Genomic DNA, 22,119 nt, shown 5'->3' on the forward strand with positions numbered 1-22,119 from the left:
GGTTGTTCTTCCAAATTTTAAAGAGAACCTCTCTATGTGAAGAACCATTAAAGAACATCAGTTCTACACTCCATAAAATACTTCAGGATTTTCCTAAAGGTTCTATCTGGATTCCTGTAACAAATGGAAATCCCTCTCAGGAAAATCCAGAACCATTAGAACCCTTAGCTGAACCTTTATGTATGGTTCCTTCATCTTTGTCATTTGGGAGAACTTACACAGCATCGAAAAAAAAGAACCCAAAAAAAAGAAGAAGAAGATTTCCTTTGCACTATGGCTTCCTAGTAGAACCCTTTTGGAACATTATGAAATATTAACAACCCAAAGAACCCTTATGGAACTGATTTTGTATGTTCTGGCGGTTTTAGGTTGAACACTATTGAAGGTTACATCCGAAACCCTAATGGGTCCTTTAACGTTTTCTGAAACTCTAGATTCCAAGAAGCCTTATTAGAAAGCTAAAACCATAACTATTCATAGAACCTATATATATTTTTGTTTTTTTTTCATCTGAGGGAACCCATCAAGAACTCTTTAAAAGATCTGAAGACCATTATCTAAAAATCAAAAGACAATAAGAGGAATCATATTTTTTTTTTGTGCAAGAGTGTAAACAATCAGCAAACCAATTTCCTCCAAAATGTTTTCTGATGTTTTAGACACATTTCCTCCAAAAGGTTCTCAGGTGTTCATCTGTGTTCTGGAGACATGTTCTCCAAAATGTTATCTGGTTTCTTTGATTTTTATTCTTGTGTAGACAAAGGAGTTCTAGAACCAAGATGATTAACCTGTTGGTACAAGAACCTAAAGATCAAGTTCTTGCTATAAAATCTTTTTCATGTAAATCCTTTTGAACTTGGAGCCTATGAATGGAACTGACTTTACTGACGCTCCTAACCGCTCCTGATTGGACAACGGAAATCCGCCTTCTGAATCCTAATTGGTCCATGCTACACGTCTGCCTTCTACTAACTTGCATGAAGAAGAAAGTGGACTAGATTTCAGTGTGCAGGAACCTCAAGAGCAGATGAGGAACCCTCTGCTGAGATGAAGACAGGTACACCGTTACCATAACACTTTTAACAATTGACAAGCTAATGTTGGTGAACTAGCTATCTTAGCCTTGCTCTAAAAATGGATCATTGTCAGAGATGCAGATGAAATAAACTTGCAACCAGAAAGTAAAAAAATCAACTTGCTTTTCCTTGGAAAAGTTTTTTTCAAAAAATTTGCTTTATTTATTCTTCTGCTTCTGGTCAATGGTTTCATTCAGATCCTCGTGCAGTTATTCCAAGTGCGAAGCTCAAATAAACACGGCTTTCACACTTTTCAGATTACGGGCATAATTAAAACAAATGGCTGAAATAAACGACTGCAACGGATGGATGGATGGATGGATGGATGGATGGATGAAATCAGGTCAGGTCTAACAAAGGATATGTCTGTTGTGTTTTTTATGAACAGGTCTGGGATGGTGATGGATGGAAGTGTGTCAGGACGGAGTAAACACTGCACCACCCAAAGGCAAAACCTTTTTTTTTAAATGTCAAACACTTTTCCACAAGCTCAATAATACCAAAGAATGTTGGGATGCTGTAAAATGTAAATGCGAATAGAATGCAATGATTTGCAAATGTCATAAACCCATATTTTTATTCTTACAATAAAACATAGAAAAAATTGAAAAAATTATGTAATTTTGAATTTGAATTCGGGTGCAAAAAAAAAAAAGTTGTGACGGGGAACAAAAGTCTGGAAAAGTGAAAAAAAAAACCAGAATCGGCTGGAGAACATTTTCTAACTAATAGGGTTAATTGACAGCAGGTCAGTGAGATGATTGGGGTATAAATAGTGTATCTTAATGAGGCAGAGTCTCTCAGAAGTAAAGATGGGCGGAGCTTCACCAATCTGTGAAAGACTGTGTCTACAAATTTCAGAATAATGTTCCTAAAACATTTAACTGGAACATCTCATCATTTACAGAACATTGTCATCAATCAGTTCAAAGAATCTGAAGAAATCTCTGTGCACAAGGGATAAGGGCAAAAATCAACATTGGATGGCCGTGATCTTCGGGCCCTCAGGGGCCACTGCATTTAAAACAATCATGATTCTGTAATGGAAATCACTGCATGGGTTTATTCACACCTCCAGAAATCTGTGAACACAGTTTGCATGTCATTGACAATTGCAGGTAAAATCTCTATCATGCAAAGAAGAAGGAATGCTCCAGAACATGATCCAGAAACACCGTCATCCTCTCAGGGCCGAAACTCATTTAAAATGTACTGAGGCAAAGTGGAAAACTGTTCTGTGGTCAGACGAATTAAAATTTTATATTCTTTTTGGAAACTATAAACACAGCGTCCTTCAGGCTAAAGAGGAGAGGGACCATCTGTCTGGTTATCAGCACTAAGTTCAAAAGCTGCATCTCTGATTCCATAGTAGTGCATTTGTGCATCGGCAGCAGCACATCTAGAAAGAATCCATCAATGCTGAACAGTATATACTTTATAGGCTTTAGAGCAACATATGCTTCCATCAATGTCTTTTTAGTAGAAAAGTCCGAGTGCTAAACTGACCTGCCTGCTGTCTAGACCTTTCACCATTTAAAAACATTTAGTGCATCATGAATCACAATATACAACAAAGAAGACCCAGGACTGTTGAGCAGCTAGAATACTTGCAGCTAGACACAAATGGGACAACATTCCTCTCCCAAAACTCCAGCAACTGGTCTTCTCATTTCCCAAATGTATACAGACTTTTTAAAGAAAAGAGGATGTTACACAACAGTAAACATGACCCTGTCCCAACTTTTATGAGATCTTTTGCAGCCATGAAATGAAAAAAGATCTTATATTTTCCTTCTTAAAATTGTACATTTATTCAGTTTCAACATTTGATATGTTCGCTATGTTCTATTATAAATAAACTAATGGTTTATGAGATTTGCAATTCATTGCATTCTGTTTTTACAGTTTGTTTTTAAAACTGGGGTCGTATAACAGCAATCAGAGACTCAATAGAGAATCAGCTTTACCTCTGACTTTTAGAATGTCTGACACTGGAGACTCCTTCTATTAGCATTACATGTCTCTCGACAGAACTTTACAAACTTCATACTATCTGCAAAGTTCTCTTTTTTTTATTCATGTTGTCTATTTAATTTTTATGACATGTGCTTATTTTTATTATGAATTATTATTATTATTGCCGCTGCTCACGTTGATACTTAATACTTCTTATAATGTATTTTATTGTAATTTAATCTACTTTATTGTAAGTATTATTAATATAAGCATTAGTATCATTCATTTCCAAATTCATGTATTTACTAAAGTTGCACAAACAAACATTCAGGAGCCATATTTCCTCAATAAATCATATGATATGAATAAAGGAATTGTCAGGGTTAGGGCTTTAAACAGGAAACAAAAAAAAAAAAAAGTAAGAAAATGGTTTATATTTATTAGTAGTCTATTGGTAATTTTATGCAGGTGTATAAAACGATGTCATGAAGAATAAATACTGTATTGTTCAATAACTTGAATTTAATCCTGGAGGGAAAAAATTAAAATTATTGTTGTCAGGTTTATTTTGATGTAACAATTTTTATGCGGAATGCAGAATAATTTAAACATTACACATCATATGATGATTTTTTAACTTATAGCACACGATTATTGTGATTATTGTAATTATTGTAATGTGATCATTTTGTACTGCATTTAATCCATGCGTAAAATTTTAAGTCACCAGTGTCATGAAACTGTAACGTGCGCATAAGATGGAGGTTTTAATCAAATGCTGGACGTTTGTGCATGACATCACGGTGGGTGGGGTGTATGGGGGGTGGGGTTCTCGGGGGTCTGAGAGGTGAAGGCCGAGCACCGGCCGAGGGACTTTCAACCATTTCCTTTCGTCCTTATTTATTTTTGACTGCGTTGTTTTCTCAGTATCGCAATGCATCACTTGACATTACCCAAGCAAGCTGGAGCTGCGCAGCATCAGCTGAAAGCAATTTGGCTCCGGAGCAGCACAGCTGCCAGGCGGATAAGACTCTCACTCTTTCGTTTACTTTGAAATGCTTTCTTTCTTTCTTTCTTTCTTTTTTTCTCCCCAACATCCAAAATACACAAGGCAGCCAAATTGCTGACATGTGTGCTAGAGCCTGGTGAAATCCTGCATTCTTTCATGCCCTTCTATGCAAAACTCCCTGTTGTTTATTTAAAGAACACAGAACACTTTAGCACTATTAAGAAACATGTTGTACCGTAAACTGAAGGTTTCCTCGCTGGAAAAAAAACCCTACGCTGTTTATTTTCCTGTGACCCCTAAAAAAGTCTCGATTCTCACCACATTCACAATTAAAAGGACAAAAGGAGCAGAAAGAGGTGGGGGAGGTAGCTTGGGGTAGGGGGGTGGTTGGTGGGGTGGTTGGTGGGGTGGTTGGCAGGGGGTGTGGGGTGGTTGGCAGTGGGTAGTGGGGTGGATGGGGATTTGCACCGGAGCTGTGCAGCGTCTGACATTAACAGGCAAGGCAAACGTGGAAGTGAGGTGTTTATTTGTGCTCGGGGAGCTGGACAGCTCGGCTGGGTTCTTTCTCTCAATGAGTCCACACATCACTCTGTATCTCGGTGTTCAGCCAGCTGCTGGCCACCGCAGACCTCCTGACAAGGTGCAGCTCTGTTCCTAACCTCCAGCTACCGCCAGTGAAACTCGGCTCCACTCAGCGCTTAACTAATGTTTCCTCTGGAAGTGGTCTGAACGATTCACATCAAAATGCGTCAGTCAAAACGTCCTGTAGGAAACTTATTACGCTTGCTAACACTGATAGAAACCTTCTTTAACTTCCCAATAAACTCATACAAACTTCTAGAGGAACTACACTACATTGGCAAAAGTATTGGGACACCTGACTTTTTCTTCCCCAACTGTTAGCATTGGATTTCCCCTACACTTGAACTAGGAGACCCAAACATGTTTCAGCATCGCAATGCTCCTGTGCACAAAACCAACTCCATGAAGATCTTCTTTACATGGGTTGGAAGTGTGTGGAAAATCTCCTGCTATAGAGTTTCAACACTATTTGGGACGAATGTGAATGCTGACTGCACCCCAGGCCTCCTCATCTCACCTACATCAGCACCTGACTTTACTAACACCCTCATGTGTGGCTGAAAGAATCTCCACAAAATCTAGTGGAACATCTTCCCAGAAGAGTGGAGGTTTATATAACAGCAAATGAAAATAAAGGTGGAATCTGATGTTCAAAAATAAGCACATATCAATCTAATTGTGAGGTGTCCACAAACTTTTGGACATACAATACATTGATCAACACCCTCTGTCCAATGGAAATCCAGGAATCTGGGAAACATCGATGTAGCATGAGAATGATGTTTTTGCAGATATTCCTGTGTTGTTGCAAGCAACGAAGAACAGACAAAAATGATTCAACATTATGAAAGTACGTGAAAAAAATAATCAGCGAAATTTTTAAAGTCTCATGTTCAATGTTTTAGTCGTTCTTATGCGAAATATATCGCTGTTTTTCATTCTTCTGTGTTATCTTCATTATCACTTTGGAATCTTCTCTCCAGCTTTGTAATAAAGTTCCTCATGCAGAACCTGTTTGACACCTTGATAAGGTGATGTTCAAATAAACATTTTGCAACAAGGAGCAGAAAGCAGTGAAATAGAATAAATACATTATTAATTTTGTAGATTAGCTGGAAAGAAGTATGTGTGTGTGTGTGTGTGTGTGTGTGTGTGTGTGTGTGTGTGTGTGTGTGTGTGTGTGTTGGGGGGCATTTGGTATGGGGCACAAACTTTTGCACTCATTGACATAAACAGCCCAGTGCGGAAAGTGGATTTGAAATACGTTTAAACAGGAAACGGATCAAAACTGTCGAAGAGTGTGTGTGTGTGTGTGTGTGAGATTTGAATAGGAATGAGGGGGGGTTGGGGGGTTTATGTACTCAGGGTGAAAGTGGGGTCCTGGTCCACAGTGACTGATAAACCCACCGCAGTCTCGGAAACCTGAGCCACGGGAAAAGACTAAGACACCTTGACATGTTCAGGAAACTGCAGCCTGGTGCTGAGATCCGCTCACTAGCAAACACACCGCACAGAACCGCTTTTGGTGTTTAGATGAGCACAGTGTGGAGGAATGTCTTCATCACACTCCTCCTCTTCATCTTCCTCCTTCACTCTTTCTAGATCATGAGATGCTCCATCTTCCTCCTCCCAACACACACAAAAACATCTAATCCTGACACTGAACTGAATTTAAAGCAGCCGTAAGCGGCATCGCGGTTGGACAGAACTCTGTATGAAAATCAGAACCAGCGCTTTAAAGGTGCCATCAGTGATTTGTGGCTTTGGAAGATCCAAACTAACTGTGGCTCAGTCACATGATTAGTGTGTTGTCTCCACCCGTGTCACGTGACTGGCGTGTATCCTGATAGCGCTCACCTGTTTTCAGGTCCTTGCTCGGTTCGTTTTCGTATATATTTTATCCCTGATGTTTGATCGCTTTACTTTGTGTTCGCCTTTTATGGAGTTTTGTGGGTGTGGCTAAATGTGTTTGAAATGTATAATTTTTTTTTATATAATAATTTATACACCTTCACTGTTTCGAGGATAAACATGGCGATGTCTACTTACATCATTTGTTTAAAAAAGAACGACAGCCTCGGAAGACAGGAGGCGTAGAGAGACGGAGAGTGAAAAAGGAAGTGTAAGGAGTCACAGCCTGGTCCTCTTTCTCTCTTTCCTGCAAGGCAAAGGTGATTTGTCAGAGCGAAAACTTAAACAAACATTGTGTATATGAAGTGCTGCCTCTGAGACAGGCGCAGGAAAAGACAGAGTGGAAGAAAGAAAGACGAAGAAAAAGATTTGCAGCTCGCACGAACGCCGTAAGCCCGAGTGGGTAAATAGTGTTTTGCTCTGTATCTCAGGAGGAGTAATAAAGGCCTGGGGAAGAGCCAAGACAAACAAAACCGTCTGCGCGCCCTCTTTTCCTCCTTTTCAAATCCACACCCCTGTTCTCTCCGTCATCTGCATCCCCCCTTTCCAGCTGTCAGCAGCTGGACCTGTCGCTCACCGCAACCTCTTCGAACTGGCAATCAATCACTCCCTCTGTTTGTTTACGTGTCGATCTACAGAACAGTACGAATTGTGGGCTGGACGGCCGTCCGTGTCCGCCTTCGACCGGGGCTGCGTGCAAAACAACAAACCACGTCTCCAAACTTTCGGGAAAATAAACACGATGCAAACATACTTCGGCAAAAAATAGACCCTCTATAAAAGATTGCAGAGGAACTCGCAAACTAGATCCGGAATGAGACGATCGACATAACCACTTCCTACTAAATCAGACTTCATCAACGCCCAATCAGACGTAACAATCTTGATCATACACTAAGCTCCGCCTTTTTTTTTACTGGTTATGGGGGTGTGGCTTCAAATGAATCTTAAGTATTTAAATATCTAGCTTTAGCTAACAGATTTGCATAATGTGTGGCACAATTAAGCGTTTCACATGGCTTGTTTTGATTTGTGTCTTGTGTCCGCCCCCTTGTCATATTTACATTTACATTTACAGCATTTAGCAGACGCCCTTATCCAGAGCGACGTACAAAAGTGCTTTGAGTCTCTAGTAATAAATAAATCTACACTGATACGCAAAATTACAAACTTTATATAAATATAACTCTTGAATTCTACAAAGCAAACTTGGAAACTGCTAATTTAAGTGTTTCAGGAAAATGAAGGTCTTCAATCGTCGCTTGAAGATAATCAGGGACTCCACTGTATGGACATCTAGGGGAAGTTCATTCCACCACCTCGGTGCCAGAACAGAGAAGAGCTTTGAAGTATACTTACCAGTGGTACCAGTCGAGCAATGCTGGAGGATCTCAGACAGCGTGGTGCAGTGCGAGATGTGATGAGGTCTCTGAGGTAAGATGGTGCTGGTCCATTTTTGGCCTTGTAGGCAAGCATCAGTGTTTTTAATCTGATACGTGCAGCTACTGGAAGCTAGTGAAGGCGCAGCAGTGGGGTGGTGTGGGAGAACATGGGCAGATTGAACACAAGTCATGCAGCTGCGTTTTGGATCATTTGCAGTGGACGAATAGCGTTCAGGGGAAGACCTGCCAGCAAAGAGTTGCAGTAGTCGAGTCCAGAAATGACTGAGCGCAGAGAGTCATGAAGTGTTATTTGGAGATCTTGACCTGGAGAGGAATCACATGGGATGACCAGCAGTTCTGTTTTGTTGGGGTTGAGTTTTAGTTGATGGTTGATTTTAGTCATCGTGTCATATGACAGGTTGCTGTGCCAAAAGTTTGTGGAGGTGAGGAGGCCTGGGATGCAGTCAGCGGTCACATTTATCATTCATGTTCAATAAGTTTTAAAGCTCTATAGCTGAAGATCTTTCACTCCAACCGATGTAAAGCAGATCTTCATGAAACTGGCTTTGTGTAGTGATAGCTACAGTGGCTTGCTAGCTAGCAAACATAATGCACGGTAACCAAAACATGCTAACTCTGAGGGATGACATTTCTGTAGATCTATCATTAGAGGACATCTCACATTAGCACTGGTCAAACCACGCCCACTAGGCCACGCCTCCTAATGTTTGAGCGCAAGTATATTTAAATCTATCTAAAAATATTGCTTGATATAATTTTTGTAGCACAAGTTAACACTGTAGTGTAGTGTTAACTAGCCTGTTAGCATTGTTTTAATGAAAAATTCAATAGTTGGTCTAATGTTAGCTTGTTTACTAAGAAAAATCTGCCACAGGTGTTAAGATTATTGGTATTAGCATGTCTTGTGATAAACTGTGTTTTTGCTAACGTCGACATCTTGAATGTTGCAGACTGAGCTTCGAGCGAGCGGAGGATTTAACGCTGGAGGAATCTGTCAATGCGTATCCAGCGCCATGACGACCCCCACGGTCACTCACACGCTGTTTAGACGTCTCATGTCATAACACAGTTTGCTCACACTGCTGTTGAGCGCTTTTTTTTTTTTTTTAACTTCACTTTTGCAATTTTTTTTTACAAACGATATTTGAAAAGTAGGACAAAAGCCTTTTTTGGACCTGCAGCCAAAGAACACAAACACTCTGCAAGCTTGGACACATAAGGCATCCATGCGGTACCGTGTCCCCCAGCGAGCGCTGAGATCACACACTCAGAGTCACTCAGGTGTTTCAGAGCGCTGCTCTCCACATTAACACTTCACTCTGAAACACACCGACCACACAGCCAACCATTCACACGCCTACTCGAGAGCTTCACAAGAGAGCTTCACACGGCGCGTGCTGCGTGGAATGCAAACAGCTGGACGTGTAGTAGACGTCCGCTGCCAGATGCTCCGCATTCCAACTTCAGTCAGGAGCAGAAAAGCGTAAAAACGTGGGAATGTAGGCGACATTCCGGGATTTAACATCTTCACCCTGGTAAAAGACACCTAAAATCATACAACCACACACTCACACGCTCGCACAACCACACACTCACACAACTGCACGTTCACGCGACTCACGCTCGTGCAACCGCGCGTCCACACAACCGCACTGTCACACAACCACCTGCTCTCACAGCCACACACTCACATGCTCGCACAACCACACGCTTGCGCAACCACACACTCACACAACTGCACGTTCACGCGACTCACGCTCGCACAACTACACGTCCACACAACCGCACTGTCGCACAACCACCCGCTCTCGCAGCCACACACTCACACGCTCGCACAACTGCACGCTCGCACAACCACACACACACACAACTGCACGTTCACGCAACTCGCGCTCACGCAACCGCACGTCCACACAACCGCACTGTCACACAACCACCCGCTTGCACATCCACACACTCACACGCTGGCACAACCGCACGCTTGCGCAATCGCATGTCCACACAACACAATCACACAACTTCGCACACCGGGACATTCACACAACCACACAACACACTCACACAACCACATGCTCACACACTCACACAATACTTTTACACAACCAGACGCTCACACAACCACAAAGTAAAAGCTGCTGTTTGTTAATTTGGACACATACACAATAGCATAATAGCTTAGCATAGCATCATGTTAGCTGAAGTGTTAGTGTAGTTTTAATGACATTAATTGTGAAAATATATCAGCTAGCCTGCTGGCAAAAAGGGGAAATAGGTTTCATGATTGCTAGCTTGTTAGCTAGCAGACTTGAACATAAACAGAAACAGTGTTCATGTACTTAACCCTCTAAATGTTAGCCCATTGACTGCTAGCATGCTAGAAACGAAATATAATGTTTTATTAACACAGACTCGCCTTATAAATATACAGTTTATATATCTCCGGGTTGTTAATGATGTTTTAATAAACAAATATGACAATTAGCCAAATAATTCTGCAGTTAGCTTACATACAAACTTAACATTGATTGCAATTATAACTAGCTTGCTAGCTAGTGAATTTAGCTAAAGGTTAAAGCATCGCTTGTTAGCTTATTAAATATGAATGAATATTTAATACATGCAATATTTTTTATGTTAGAACAATTTATATGAAGGAATCATGGTCAATCTTTTCAGTATGTTCTTACGTTTATGTTTTTAATGGTTTAGTTATGATTATTTTGTAATATTCTGCTTTAGCATGTGGATAATTCGATCTTTTATTTCAGGATTTGTGAGCAAAAATCTCACTTATTCACACCTTGTACTTGTACTTTGAGCTCTTAATTCATGTGATCGCCAAGAAATCTGTGGTTTAGTGGTTTGGTGTGTGTGTGTGTGTGTGTGTGTGTGTGTGTGTGTGTGTGGATTCAGTCATTCCGTTCTGTCAAACACCTGACACTAATCTCATTAAAATGCAAGCTTCGTTATACATATGGTACAGATCAGACGTCGCCGTATAGCAGAACGTCCTATGCGTTGTTCTGGCGCGAGGAGAACCATCTGGACGGTTAGGTTTCCGACTCGACCTGCTTGAAAGTTCAGCGTCGCTGAACATCGTGTGTGGACAATTTAAAAGCAGACATTAAAGAGGCATTAAAGCCTCTTAAAACTGCGGTTCAGTGCGAATGGAAAGCGAGAAGGTAAACAGTCTTTCAGCAGCGACGGCCTCAGCGGCAGGACGTTTTGCCTTTTGTTTGTGTTAGAAAAACGCTCGTCCACACCTCCACTCGGAGAACCGGTGTGTGAAGGAAAACACCTCGCTTTTCCTGCATCGCTGAACACAGTGTTAGTGACCTCGCAACCTGCACGACCGAGCGCCGGTCCACGAGATGTTTTGCGTTCAAATATTTATCTAAAAGCTCTCAATAGTGCGAGCGAACAATAGGAATATTGGCCGTATGGTTTTTCCGCGGCCAATATGTTTTAGTGCTTTTTTTGGAGACTTTGAGACTGTATTGTATTTCTTTCCGCTGCCAGACTCTGCTTCCTGCGCCGGGGCAGTGTCAGCCCGTTCTGACCCCACTTTCCTGTGTTAGGGTCTGAGCTGAGGGGCTGCCACGAGCCCTCAGGCCCTGCCCACAGCCTCCAGACCTCAATGCTATAGAAAAAATAAAATAAACCTCCACCCGTGCTGTCATGGTGTGGTCGAGGTCACAGCCAGAGCTGTCAGAGGTTTCCTGCACGAGCCACTAGCCTGCACCACACCTTGGGAATTCGGGGAAATGTAGTGTGTGTGTGTGTGTGTGTGTGTGTGTGTGTGTGTGTGTGTGTGAGGGGGATTTCAGATACACACATTAGGGTAAAAACAAGCTGTACAGAATGAGGAGATACCTTTGGAAAAAACAATCCAGCTATGGAACATTAGCTAGAAGTAGCACAGCATCATGATGTATATTTAATCCTAGAGTTTCTGAAATACTAAAGAAAATATATGTATAAAAAAAAAAAGTAGGGGATTCGTTTAGTTCACTACAGGAGAAAAAAGTTCTGTATCATAAATTTTGTATATACTGGACATACAAGGTGGCATCAAAAAGTCTGGAGATGAGCTTTGTTTATCTACGTTATTTTCTCTACATTTAAATATATCACCTTCAAAATAGTCCCCTTGCACAGCAATACAGAGCTCCCAGTGTTCTTCTAGAACGTGTCCTGGAAGTCTTCTTTCCAAGCGTGTCAAGCACCTTCTACGATTTGCGCCGGATCTCCACAACGGTGTCAATACGGTGAGCCGGATCTTCATCTTCGGGAAGAGGGCGAAGTCTGCAGGAGACAAATCTGGCAAATAGGGTGGATGTGGAAGTGAGATCTTGTTGTTTTAACGTGTGATGAGGAGCTCGGTGACAGGGTGCACACGTGATCAGAATAGCAGACATGATAACGCACGTGGTCAGAATAGCACAGGTGACAGCTCCTGATGTACACGAGCGATGTCTTTTGGAACACTGACTTATGAAGTCCAGTGCTCCCTGTGACTGTGCGTGCAGCCTTGTGCTGCCATCTGTTGGTGTGTTACAAAACTAGCCTTGAAACTTTTTGACATCACCTCCTACCTGCACATACAGTAACGTGTGTGTTAAAATATAATGTATGTTGCTTTGCAAAATGTGTGCTTTTGTTTTGTCGTTTTTTTTAGGTTGATCTACTGATGAGTTTGTTGATACTGCAGGATGAAGCCAAAGACAAATGTCCACTCTGTGCACATAAAAACGAACTAACTACTGAAGAACAAGATTCATAAACGTGTTATTTTTTTATCATCCGAATTCTTGCTTGCATTCCATCACCTTCAACAGCTTCATTTATTTTGGCCTGAAGATCAGGTTCTGGACAGAAACATGAGACGAGGTATGATTTCTTTATGATTACAGCAGCAGCTCTGAGCTACACATCTACAGTAGCAATGGAAAAACCTGGACATGGAATTCATTTTTTTTTGTGATTATCTGATCAACAGGAGCAGAACATGGGTCAGATGTGTAGCAGCTCCAAGCAGAAGAAGAATCTCGATGAACTGATGAAATATTATGAAGTTTTTATTTTATATTATTAATTTTTAAGATGTTATTGGTAACATAAAAGAAATCTGGAGTTGATTTTGGAGCGAAAGTAATAAATGACTGCATCATTAGAAATTTTTGTAAACGTTCAGATGTCCAGATGTGGTAGGTTTTGGTGACGTTCAGCCTAAAGCAATCTCTCACACACACACACACACACACACACACACACACACACACACACACACAGGCCCAAATTACTTTCAGCATATAATCTCCTACAAAATAAACACAGGTTTGCATGATAAGATCTAGTCCTAGTCTTAATTCACCTTCTCAGGCTGCTGGAGAATCCCTGAATCCCCAAAACCCTGAATTCCCAAAACCCTGAATCCTCAAAACCTTATTAACAACGAAACCTGATCCACTACAACCTGCTTTCTGAAAAAAAAAAAAACATCCCAAGCCTATTTTCTATATATTAATCAAGAGTGGTGAAAAACAGAGCTTTGCCCATTAGTTTTATTTATATTGGGCCGAGCCGAGCGTTGCCTGTGGGGCCGGTTGACCCGAGGTGGTCTGGAGAGGTGCAGTTGAACAGAAGGGCAGTTGCAGATCTGCTCTCCTGCTCTCGAGCTTTGAACTGGAGTTGTGTTGCACAGACGCTCCTGCTGCTGAGCTCGAAACAGGAAGTCAGAGCCGAGCACTGGAGGAAATTGGCCTCGGCCCAAAGGGACCGAACCTCCAACCTCGAGGTCCCTGACATTACACAGCCTCAGTCTGGTTTTACACTCACTCACACACACACACACACACACACCTCCTACTCAGAGCTTGAAGAAGAGGGAAATTTGCACTTGATTTGTGGCTGAATGAAGCCATTTACTCCAGAAGCATAAAACCGAACAATTCAGTGTATTCTCTCAATGACACTCTCCTCAAACACTTACCACACACACACACCCACACCCCCACACACACACAGGGTTATTTTTCATAAAAGTTTATTGTCCTTTGTTCTTGAGGTTTGCAGTGTGTCTGCTTGATTGCAGTGATTCTCAACTGGACATTATTTTATTCACAACCGCATGCAGAGATTATTTGCATTTAAAAAAAAACCCTAAACATTTATTTATTACTCTTTTTTTTCCCCATTTTCTTTCTTTTTTTTTTTTAATGAACACAAAACGTTTTTTAAATATTATGTGATGTAGGATGTCGACTTTACAACGTTATAGAAAAGAGTGATATAAATAATTGATGTTCTAATTCATTCTCCTGGTAAATGGTCATAATGTATGCTGATACATTAGTATAATATAAAACCAAAAGTATTGAGACACCTGACTTTTCCAGACATATGTGGTTCTTCTCCAAACTGTTACCACAAACTTCTAGACACAATTGTACTGACGTCTTTGGATGCAGGAAAATGAACTAAGAGACCCAAACCTGTTCCAGCATGACGATGCCCCTGTGCACAAAGCCTGCTCCATGATCTGCTTTCCATTGATTGGAAGATCTCCTCCTAATGAGCCCAAACCCAATAGAACACCTTTGGGATGAATGTGAACACTGACTGCACCCCAGGTCTCCTCACCTTCTCACCTACATCACTACCTGACTTTACTAACACCCCTGTGGCTGAACGAATCTCCACAATATCTAGTGGAACATCTTCCCAGAAGAGTGGATCATCATATAACAACAAATGGAGCGTAAATGTGGAATGAGAAGTTCAAAAAGAAGCAGATGTTTAGATGTCCACAAACTTTTTGTCCATACAGTTTGGTATTGTGTTGTCCTGTTCCCAATGTTTCCCCAAAAGAAAGAAAAAATTATCAAATAAAAAAAAAAAAAATAAACAATTAAAAATGAAAAATATTTACTTACACACAAATTATATAAAAATGAAAGAAATTGTAGAAAATAAAAATGTAAGAAAAATAAACAAATAAACAAATACATTAATAGCATAATGATGACAAATAATAAATTAATAAATAAATAATTTGCCCCCAGAAAAAAACCTAAATAATAAAGAAATAAATAAAATGTAATATATAGAATAGTTTATTTGCCTGCATGATGAGAAAGAAATCCATGAACCTCAGTTTGAATGAAACTTATTTAATCCACAACACATGAGCCACTGTGTTTATTGAATACATTTCTACATGTAGGAGAGCAGACTGCTGCTGTGGGTGAAGCACCGGTTCTGCTACTGTCCATCTGTCTGGTTCTGGAAATGTCTGGGAGGAGGAGCATTGACAGGAAAGAAAAGCAAAGCGTCTCTTCACCAGTTCCAGAAAAACAGGCGGCTGCCATGCTTGGCGGGTTCGAGTGGGGCGTCAATCACGGGGTTGGGCTCGGGCCTCGGTCTCGAGTGGTATGGGTTCTCTGGGAGGGGTCGAGAGGTCGCCACCTTGGTCACCTGACACGACATGGAGACAGACAGAAAGACAAAAAGGTACAATGAGGAAAGTGAGAGATCTGTAGGTGGTTCGTGTAAGGAGTCTGCAGTTCCAGGGCTCCGTAAAATCGAACCACAGAATGATGTTTTATACACAGCAGTAATCATCATGCAGTTCTACCTCACTCTGTACATTCTAGATCATTCTGTACATAATAATATTACTTTAGTCAATTATCCTGTACAGAACTACACACACACACACACACACACACACACACACACCTATCTATCTATCTATCTATCTATCTATCTATCTATCTATCTATCTATCTATCTATCTATCTATCTATCTATCTATCTGTCTGACTGTCTGTCTGACTGTCTGACTGTCTGTCTGACTGTCTGTCTGACTGTCTGACTGACTGTCTGACTGACTGTCTGACTGTCTGTCTGACTGTCTGTCTGACTGAACTCTATTTGGACAAAAGTTTGTGGACATCTGAGCATAAGATTGGTATGTTTTGGTATGATTGGTAGGTGAGAAGGTGAGGAGGTCTGGGGTGCAGTCAGTGTTTACATTCAATTCATGTTCAATAACGTTGGAGCTTTATAACAAGAGATCCTCCACAACTTGCTTTGTGCACAGGGGCTTTGTCATGCTGGAACAGGTTTGGGTCTCCTGGTCCACATAAAGCGAAGATCTAATGCTACTGCATCTACAGACGTCTGATACAATTGTGTGTGATCCTAACAGACATGTTCTAAGTGTAAGGGAACATTATACAGAGTGTGTGTTGTGTCTATAACCTTGGACAGATCCCCCAGTTCGGGTCTATTCCAGCCGAGCTTCTCCAGCACACAGCTATCGAACACCTTCTGCTGTTTCCGGCAGTGACGGAGCTCAGCCAGGTTCGAATAGTCCAGACAGGTCCAGTACTCGGTGAACGACTCAGCACAGTTCCCCTTTATCTGCCTGCACAGACACAAGTGTGTGTTGAAGAAGAGAACGTTATGAGGGACGTGTGATGTACTTCTGCATCGAGACATACAGGGAACGTTTTAAAGGTGTAAGCAAAAAGAGGCAGCCTTACACCATCAGGGGGCGTGGTCTAGCTGTACATTTATTACCGCAGGAACGTGGATGTGAAATGATGTTAAGATTTACTGTGGTTTGTTTGTTCATTTTAGAAGACCAGAAGCAAGTTCTCCATCTCCAAACCTCCATTACACCGCCTTCTTGAAAACAGGCGACATAAAAGGTCTCTGTTCTGAAATTGTGCGTTTTTGCACTAAATGTTTTTGTGATGACAACAAAACAAAAACATTAGGGAATGCTTGCAGATCAGTTCCCGGCCAATGAAACAGTGGTGAGCTTTCCGAGTGTGTGAACTCGGACACCAAGAGAAGACACCAAGATTACAACCGCATACTGTTACCCCACATAAATCCCTACTAAATACGTTCGCTGCAGATGAACTGAATTGGGTTTTGATCTCCCGCCAGTTAATAATCAGATCCCTGTTTTTTGGGGGGTTTTTTGGTTTCTTTCCGCTCTGTTTGAGTCGAGTCCTGCTTGTTTACACTGAGGACAGAATGGTTTATTCCACACTCCTCGCTCAGCGGTTAGATCTGTACGCCCCTCCTGAAAAAAAAGCTGTTTTGTGTTTTAATGACAGACACCAGTCACGGTGCAGAGGCGTCGCTGCGTTATTAGAGCCGAGCGCCTGCCATTAGCCAGACTGAGACGAAGCAGACCGCTTCCTACACACATCAAGGGATGGGGTGGGGGGTCATGGGGGGGGGGATAAATCTCCAACTCCGCTCAACTCAGGATATACAAAAAGCGACCAGACACCGAAGACTCACCGCATAATTATGGGATTTAGTTGTGCGTCGTGAGAATGACCACAGGGCCATGGCTCAAGACCGCCGCGTGGGCTGCATACGCCAACTTTTAATTACCTTTACTCACTATTACAACATGAGCTTCTTTTTATATACACACACACTATATATTATTTTTTATATACACACATACACACACACACACACATATATATATATATATATATATATATATACACACACACACACACACACACACACACACACACACAAATTATTTAATAAATATTATATATAATAATTAAATTAAAAAAATTATTTAAATAAAATTATTTAATATAATTAATACATTTATTCAAAAATAATAAAAACATTATTTTGTTTATATCTTTCCTTAAGCAAAGAATTTAATACAAAAAAAATTATAATACTAATACTTATAATACTAAAAATTATAATATAATAATATATAATATAAATAAAACATAACATTTTTATTTATTTTTTAGTATTTTTGAATGAATTTATTTATAAAAGCATTTTTCATATTTGCCAAAAAAACAATCTGCTTTAACATTTTACAAATATATATTTTATATATTATTTTTAATCTGTTATATTTATTTTAATATTTTTCTTTTTTATTAGTCTTACAAATAGATATATTTATTTCAAAAAATAATTTCTTTCTGTACATTTTATTTACTTAATTTAATCTATTTACTGCTCGATTGTACATCATTTAAAAAGTTTGTTTGACTTTTTTTTTTTACTTAATAATCGATTGTGAGATGCAGACTCGTACGAATAATTATGTTTTTTGCAGAACATAAAAATGTATCAAATAAATAAATAAACAAATAATCAGTTCTGTTGGGATTCTCTTAGATAGTTATAACCTTTTTTTCTTGCCTTACTCACTAAGCTCCAAAAACACCTGAATGATAGTGAAGTCTGTCAGTCAATCAACCAATTAACCAATCAATCACCTATCTGTGCTGTGAGCTTGTACATGACACGCAGTGAGTGTGTATTTGTGCGTCATATTCACCGTAATAAACACACTTCTATGCTTTTGTGATCACATGACCAGGTGATGGTACCTGAAGAAATTAAGTGCGCACTCGTTGACCTTCCTTCCTTCCTCCAGACACTTCCTGGGGTCCTTCTCCTCCCACCTGCACAGCATGAACTCCTTGTTGGGTTTGTCGCACTGAGAGCCGTAGTGATGCGCGGCGGCTTTCAGGACGGCCGACGACACGTTCAACTTTATAAAAAAGAAATCGATAATAATTAATCAACAATTAACATGCGTTTCTGCTCCCAGTCATGTCAAAGATTTAACTGTTGTGTGCAGTTATGGAAAACTGAGCATCATCATCTGACCAATCAGAGCGCTGCGTCTGAAATACATTAGTTTAAATACGTAGTATGCAAATGAGAGCGTGATAAATATTTATAGTAGACTCATTTGCATACCGAAATCCACTAGTATTGTGTTAAGTATTTGCACCTATTAAAGTTTAATCATAAAGACTAAAAGACATAAAATATAACTTTTATAAGGCGCTACCTGGGTTAAGGTGTGCGTTATAATAATTATTCATTATAAATAATTAAATGTTGTATATGATTTATAGAACTTATTTGCATAATGGACTGGTACTAGATATGTCCTGTTAATGTACTAGCGATGGTGGAACAAGACATGTATCTATTTATCTTATAAAAAGTGAAGTAAATTATGGTATTTCTTATAACAATAAATTATTATTAGACACACCAGTTAGCGAGCTAGCTATCATAGCACAGTCTGTTTCCAGGCTGCTAGCTAGCACCAGTGTGATTTCAAGTTCACATTTTTAAATGATTTCACTTTTTATTTTCTTCATTAAACATACCTCTTCGACGCTCAACTCCGACAGCGTCGGAACATCAACCTGACCGGGCATTATTCCGTTCCACAAATTCGCTTAAACTCGGCTAAACCGCTTTAACGTCCGCGGTCAGCGACGTTCTCTTTCCTCACACCCGTATTCCTACAGAAATCCCGCCTCTTGCGCCAAGATTGGCTAACAATTAAGAGTGACACAGAGATTAACCAATCAGGTTAAAGGATTCCACGTGTGCGTGGAAGCTGCTACCCGTAAGCGTAGTTTGTCTGAATGCAGGTGGGAAAACAACTCCTGCCACAGGAGGACGGTGGGACTCAATGGAAGGTCAGTCAGATGCGCATGCGCTATTTTTTTTTTTTTTTTTTTACACGGGCCCTGGAGGATGACGTAGTTATTCCGCGACGATTGACTGAGTGTGTTTCTATGGAAACGTCCATATGTTTGTCGACTCAAATGGAGTTTACAGGCAGCAGTTACAGCGGAACTTATAAAAATGGCAGGTAAAAACTTATAAAAACGTGTTTATGTATTTAGAGTTATTCATAGATATCATTTATTGATTAAAAACTGTTATAATATTTTACGTTCAATAATAAAAGTTAAATTGAAAGCATATTGGTTTATTATTTAAGTCATTCCTCATGGTTTTGTTGCATGTTAAGCCTGTTATATAGATAGAAATAAAAATAAAAACCCATAATTAGCCAAATAATTTGTGTCTGTTTTAGAATGGAGGGTGAAGGAGAGTACAAACTCCCCACACAGACCAGATATGAAGGGGAGATGAAGGACGGCATGTTCCATGGGAAAGGAGTCCTGCACTTTCCCAATGGAGGGAAATATGAAGGAATCTGGGAAAATGGGATATGCAAACAGGTTCCAGCATGTTTTTCTTTCATTAGTAGCCGAATAACAGTATTAGTTGCTCTAAGTTGCCTGATTTATCATAAAAACTGGTTTAAATGTTCCTATTAAGGATCCTTAACTTGGTCCAGGAGATCTCTACACGTTATAATGTCCTTCTTCTGTACACCTGGACCAGTTAACCAGCTCATGTCTTGTTATACATTACGTTATCAAAAAGTTTCTAGACTCGTGCACCACATATCCAGTCACCTTCAAAGAGTTTTATCACCGTTAATGATCCTCAACATGGAGGACGGGTCAAGCACGGCACGCTGATGGAGTTCCTGTAAGATTTAGACTCGGTGTTCCTTCTGGACTGTTCCGTATGACACGCTAACAACGCCAGCAATGTTGTGGAATGATCTCCGACGAGCATCATGCACAAGTTAATATTTTCAGGGGATGAGTCCGTTGAAGGTCTTCCTGATCTCTCGTCATCATCCCCTGATGTTCTTCCGCTCTTGAAGAGCGCGTTCTGCTCGAAAACGATTTGTTTCACGTTTGTTCTAACAAGATGAAATTGCAGACGCGGTAACGCACGTCGTCAAAATAGCAGCGGTCGCACAGTACACAGGACGATGTTTTTTAGCATGCTAACCTTAGAAGGTCGGTGCTCCCTGTGACTGTGCTTGCAGCCTTGTGCTGCCATCTGTTGGCAAAACTAAAAAAAGATATATTTTTTTTACACCACCTTGTAATTAATTTATATTTTTCTACCAAACAGAACCCAGAACACGTTAAGCGTTGTGGTATAACGTGATATTATACTAAAATAATAAATACACTTCCAGGGTAACTACACCTTCTCAGATGGACTGGAGTACAAGGAGACAGACTGGGATTACTGCAACGGCTACGATAGACGTTTCTACACCGAGATCTGCTACGGACTCAAACCTGCAGGTAAAAATCCAGCCTGAGCTTCCATTTCGACAACACGGAAGCTGCTAAAACTTCATCCCACTTCGTTATAGGATGCTCGTTAGTTCTTCACTACGTTGCCTTTGGTAATGAGGATCTGTTTTGTGCTTTCAGGAGAATCTCAGATGATTAACGAGCATCCTTCTGCTGTCATCAATGACACCGGCTACGACTGCAGAGACACCACCCTTGGAGACACCCCCCTCGGGAAAGCAGGTAACAGGATTAATGTTGGAATTGTTCGCTGAATGAATGAATGTATGCACGTGCATGCGATATACATTTATACAAAAAAAATGTATAATAGGAGATGATTATATTAACAGATTATGTGTTTTACAGCCTCAACATCATCAGCATGAATACTGGATTTGAATGGATGGAAGTTCAGGTGTTCAAGTCCTTATTTTTCAGCTGAATCAGAGAACAAAATAAATGTGCTGCTTAATAAACATCTGTAAGCGTAACAACAAACAGTTCCAGGACCATCCAGAGTGAGGCAGATATGTTAGACTAGCGACGGGGTGTTCATGAATGATTCGGTTGTTTTGAACGAGTCTTTAATGTGACTTTAATTAAATGCGTATGAGCGAAGCATCAAGAATCTCCGTAGGTTGTGTACAGGAAACAGTCGTTGGTTCTTTTATCATGTGACTCCCATAAACGTTATGCAGTTTAGAGATGCTGCTATCGATTATTACAACAATTAATCAAATAATCGGATAAGACATTAAAGAGTATACTAAATATACAAAAGAAAATCAGACGAGTCTCTTAAAATGAACAAGTAACTTGTCTCCTTTTTAAAGAAATATACATTTTATTGCTGAACAACAGACTGGTTTAAGGTGAAGGTTGGACTTCATCAAGGATCGGCTCTGAGCCCTTTCCTGTTTGCTGTGGTGATGGACAGGTTGAAGGACGAGGTCAGACAGAAGTCTCCATGGACTATGATGTTTGTGGATGATATTGTGATTTGTGGTGAGAGTAGGGAGCAGGTGGAGAAGAGCCTGGAGAGGTGGAGATATGCGCTGGAGAGAAGGGGAATGAAAGTCAGTAGGAGTAAGACAGAGTACATGTGTGTGAATGAGAGGGAGGGCAGTGGAGGGGTGCGGTTGCAGGGAGAAGAGGTGGAGAAGGTGGAGGAGTTCAGGTAC

At 40.5% G+C, this 22,119-nt stretch overlaps 2 protein-coding genes and 1 long non-coding RNA gene across 5 annotated transcripts; 2 read left to right on the plus strand and 1 right to left on the minus strand.

Annotated features, from left to right (window-relative positions):
• Nucleotides 1-8,924: 8,924 nt before the first annotated feature.
• Nucleotides 8,925-13,173, plus strand: LOC124393849. Of its 2 annotated transcripts, none has more exons than XR_006927393.1 (3): nt 8,925-9,472; nt 12,616-12,827; nt 12,937-13,173. It is a non-coding gene; the product is annotated as an uncharacterized LOC124393849 (long non-coding RNA). The 2 variants fall into 2 exon arrangements; XR_006927394.1 differs by lacking the exon at nt 8,925-9,472 and adding an exon at nt 12,129-12,269.
• A 1,920-nt stretch (nt 13,174-15,093) lies between these two features.
• Nucleotides 15,094-19,299, minus strand: ndufa8 (NADH:ubiquinone oxidoreductase subunit A8). Its single transcript, XM_046860368.1, has 4 exons — nt 19,142-19,299; nt 18,344-18,507; nt 16,203-16,368; nt 15,094-15,413 (listed from the first exon to the last, which is right to left on the minus strand). Exons 1-4 carry the CDS (start codon nt 19,190-19,192, stop codon nt 15,276-15,278), a joined length of 519 nt encoding a protein of 172 aa, XP_046716324.1. The 5' UTR covers nt 19,193-19,299; the 3' UTR covers nt 15,094-15,275.
• A 181-nt stretch (nt 19,300-19,480) lies between these two features.
• morn5 (MORN repeat containing 5) lies at nt 19,481-21,814 on the plus strand. Of its 2 annotated transcripts, none has more exons than XM_046860366.1 (5): nt 19,481-19,635; nt 19,864-20,011; nt 20,833-20,944; nt 21,077-21,178; nt 21,305-21,814. In XM_046860366.1, the coding sequence occupies exons 1-5, from the start codon at nt 19,559-19,561 to the stop codon at nt 21,322-21,324; spliced, it is 459 nt and encodes a 152-aa protein (XP_046716322.1). In that variant the 5' UTR covers nt 19,481-19,558; the 3' UTR covers nt 21,325-21,814. The 2 variants fall into 2 exon arrangements, with proteins under 2 accessions (XP_046716322.1, XP_046716323.1); XM_046860367.1 differs by having other exon boundaries at nt 19,556-19,631; nt 21,305-21,813.
• Nucleotides 21,815-22,119: the final 305 nt, after the last annotated feature.

This window comes from Silurus meridionalis, chromosome 11 (assembly GCF_014805685.1).
Source record: "Silurus meridionalis isolate SWU-2019-XX chromosome 11, ASM1480568v1, whole genome shotgun sequence".
Taxonomy (NCBI): domain Eukaryota; kingdom Metazoa; phylum Chordata; class Actinopteri; order Siluriformes; family Siluridae; genus Silurus; species Silurus meridionalis.

Coding starts and splice junctions, on each gene's coding strand:
- ndufa8 (XM_046860368.1), bottom strand. CDS start 19,192: ATGCCCGGTCAGGTTGATGTTCCGACGCTGTCGGAGTTGAGCGTCGAA. Junction 18,508..19,141: donor CGGAGTTGAGCGTCGAAGAG/GTATGTTTAATG, acceptor TTTTTTATAAAG/TTGAACGTGTCGTCGGCCGT. Junction 15,414..16,202: donor AACTGGGGGATCTGTCCAAG/GTTATAGACACA, acceptor ATGTCGTGTCAG/GTGACCAAGGTGGCGACCTC.
- morn5 (XM_046860366.1), top strand. CDS start 19,559: ATGGAAACGTCCATATGTTTGTCGACTCAAATGGAGTTTACAGGCAGC. Junction 19,636..19,863: donor GGAACTTATAAAAATGGCAG/GTAAAAACTTAT, acceptor TGTCTGTTTTAG/AATGGAGGGTGAAGGAGAGT. Junction 20,012..20,832: donor AAAATGGGATATGCAAACAG/GTTCCAGCATGT, acceptor ATACACTTCCAG/GGTAACTACACCTTCTCAGA.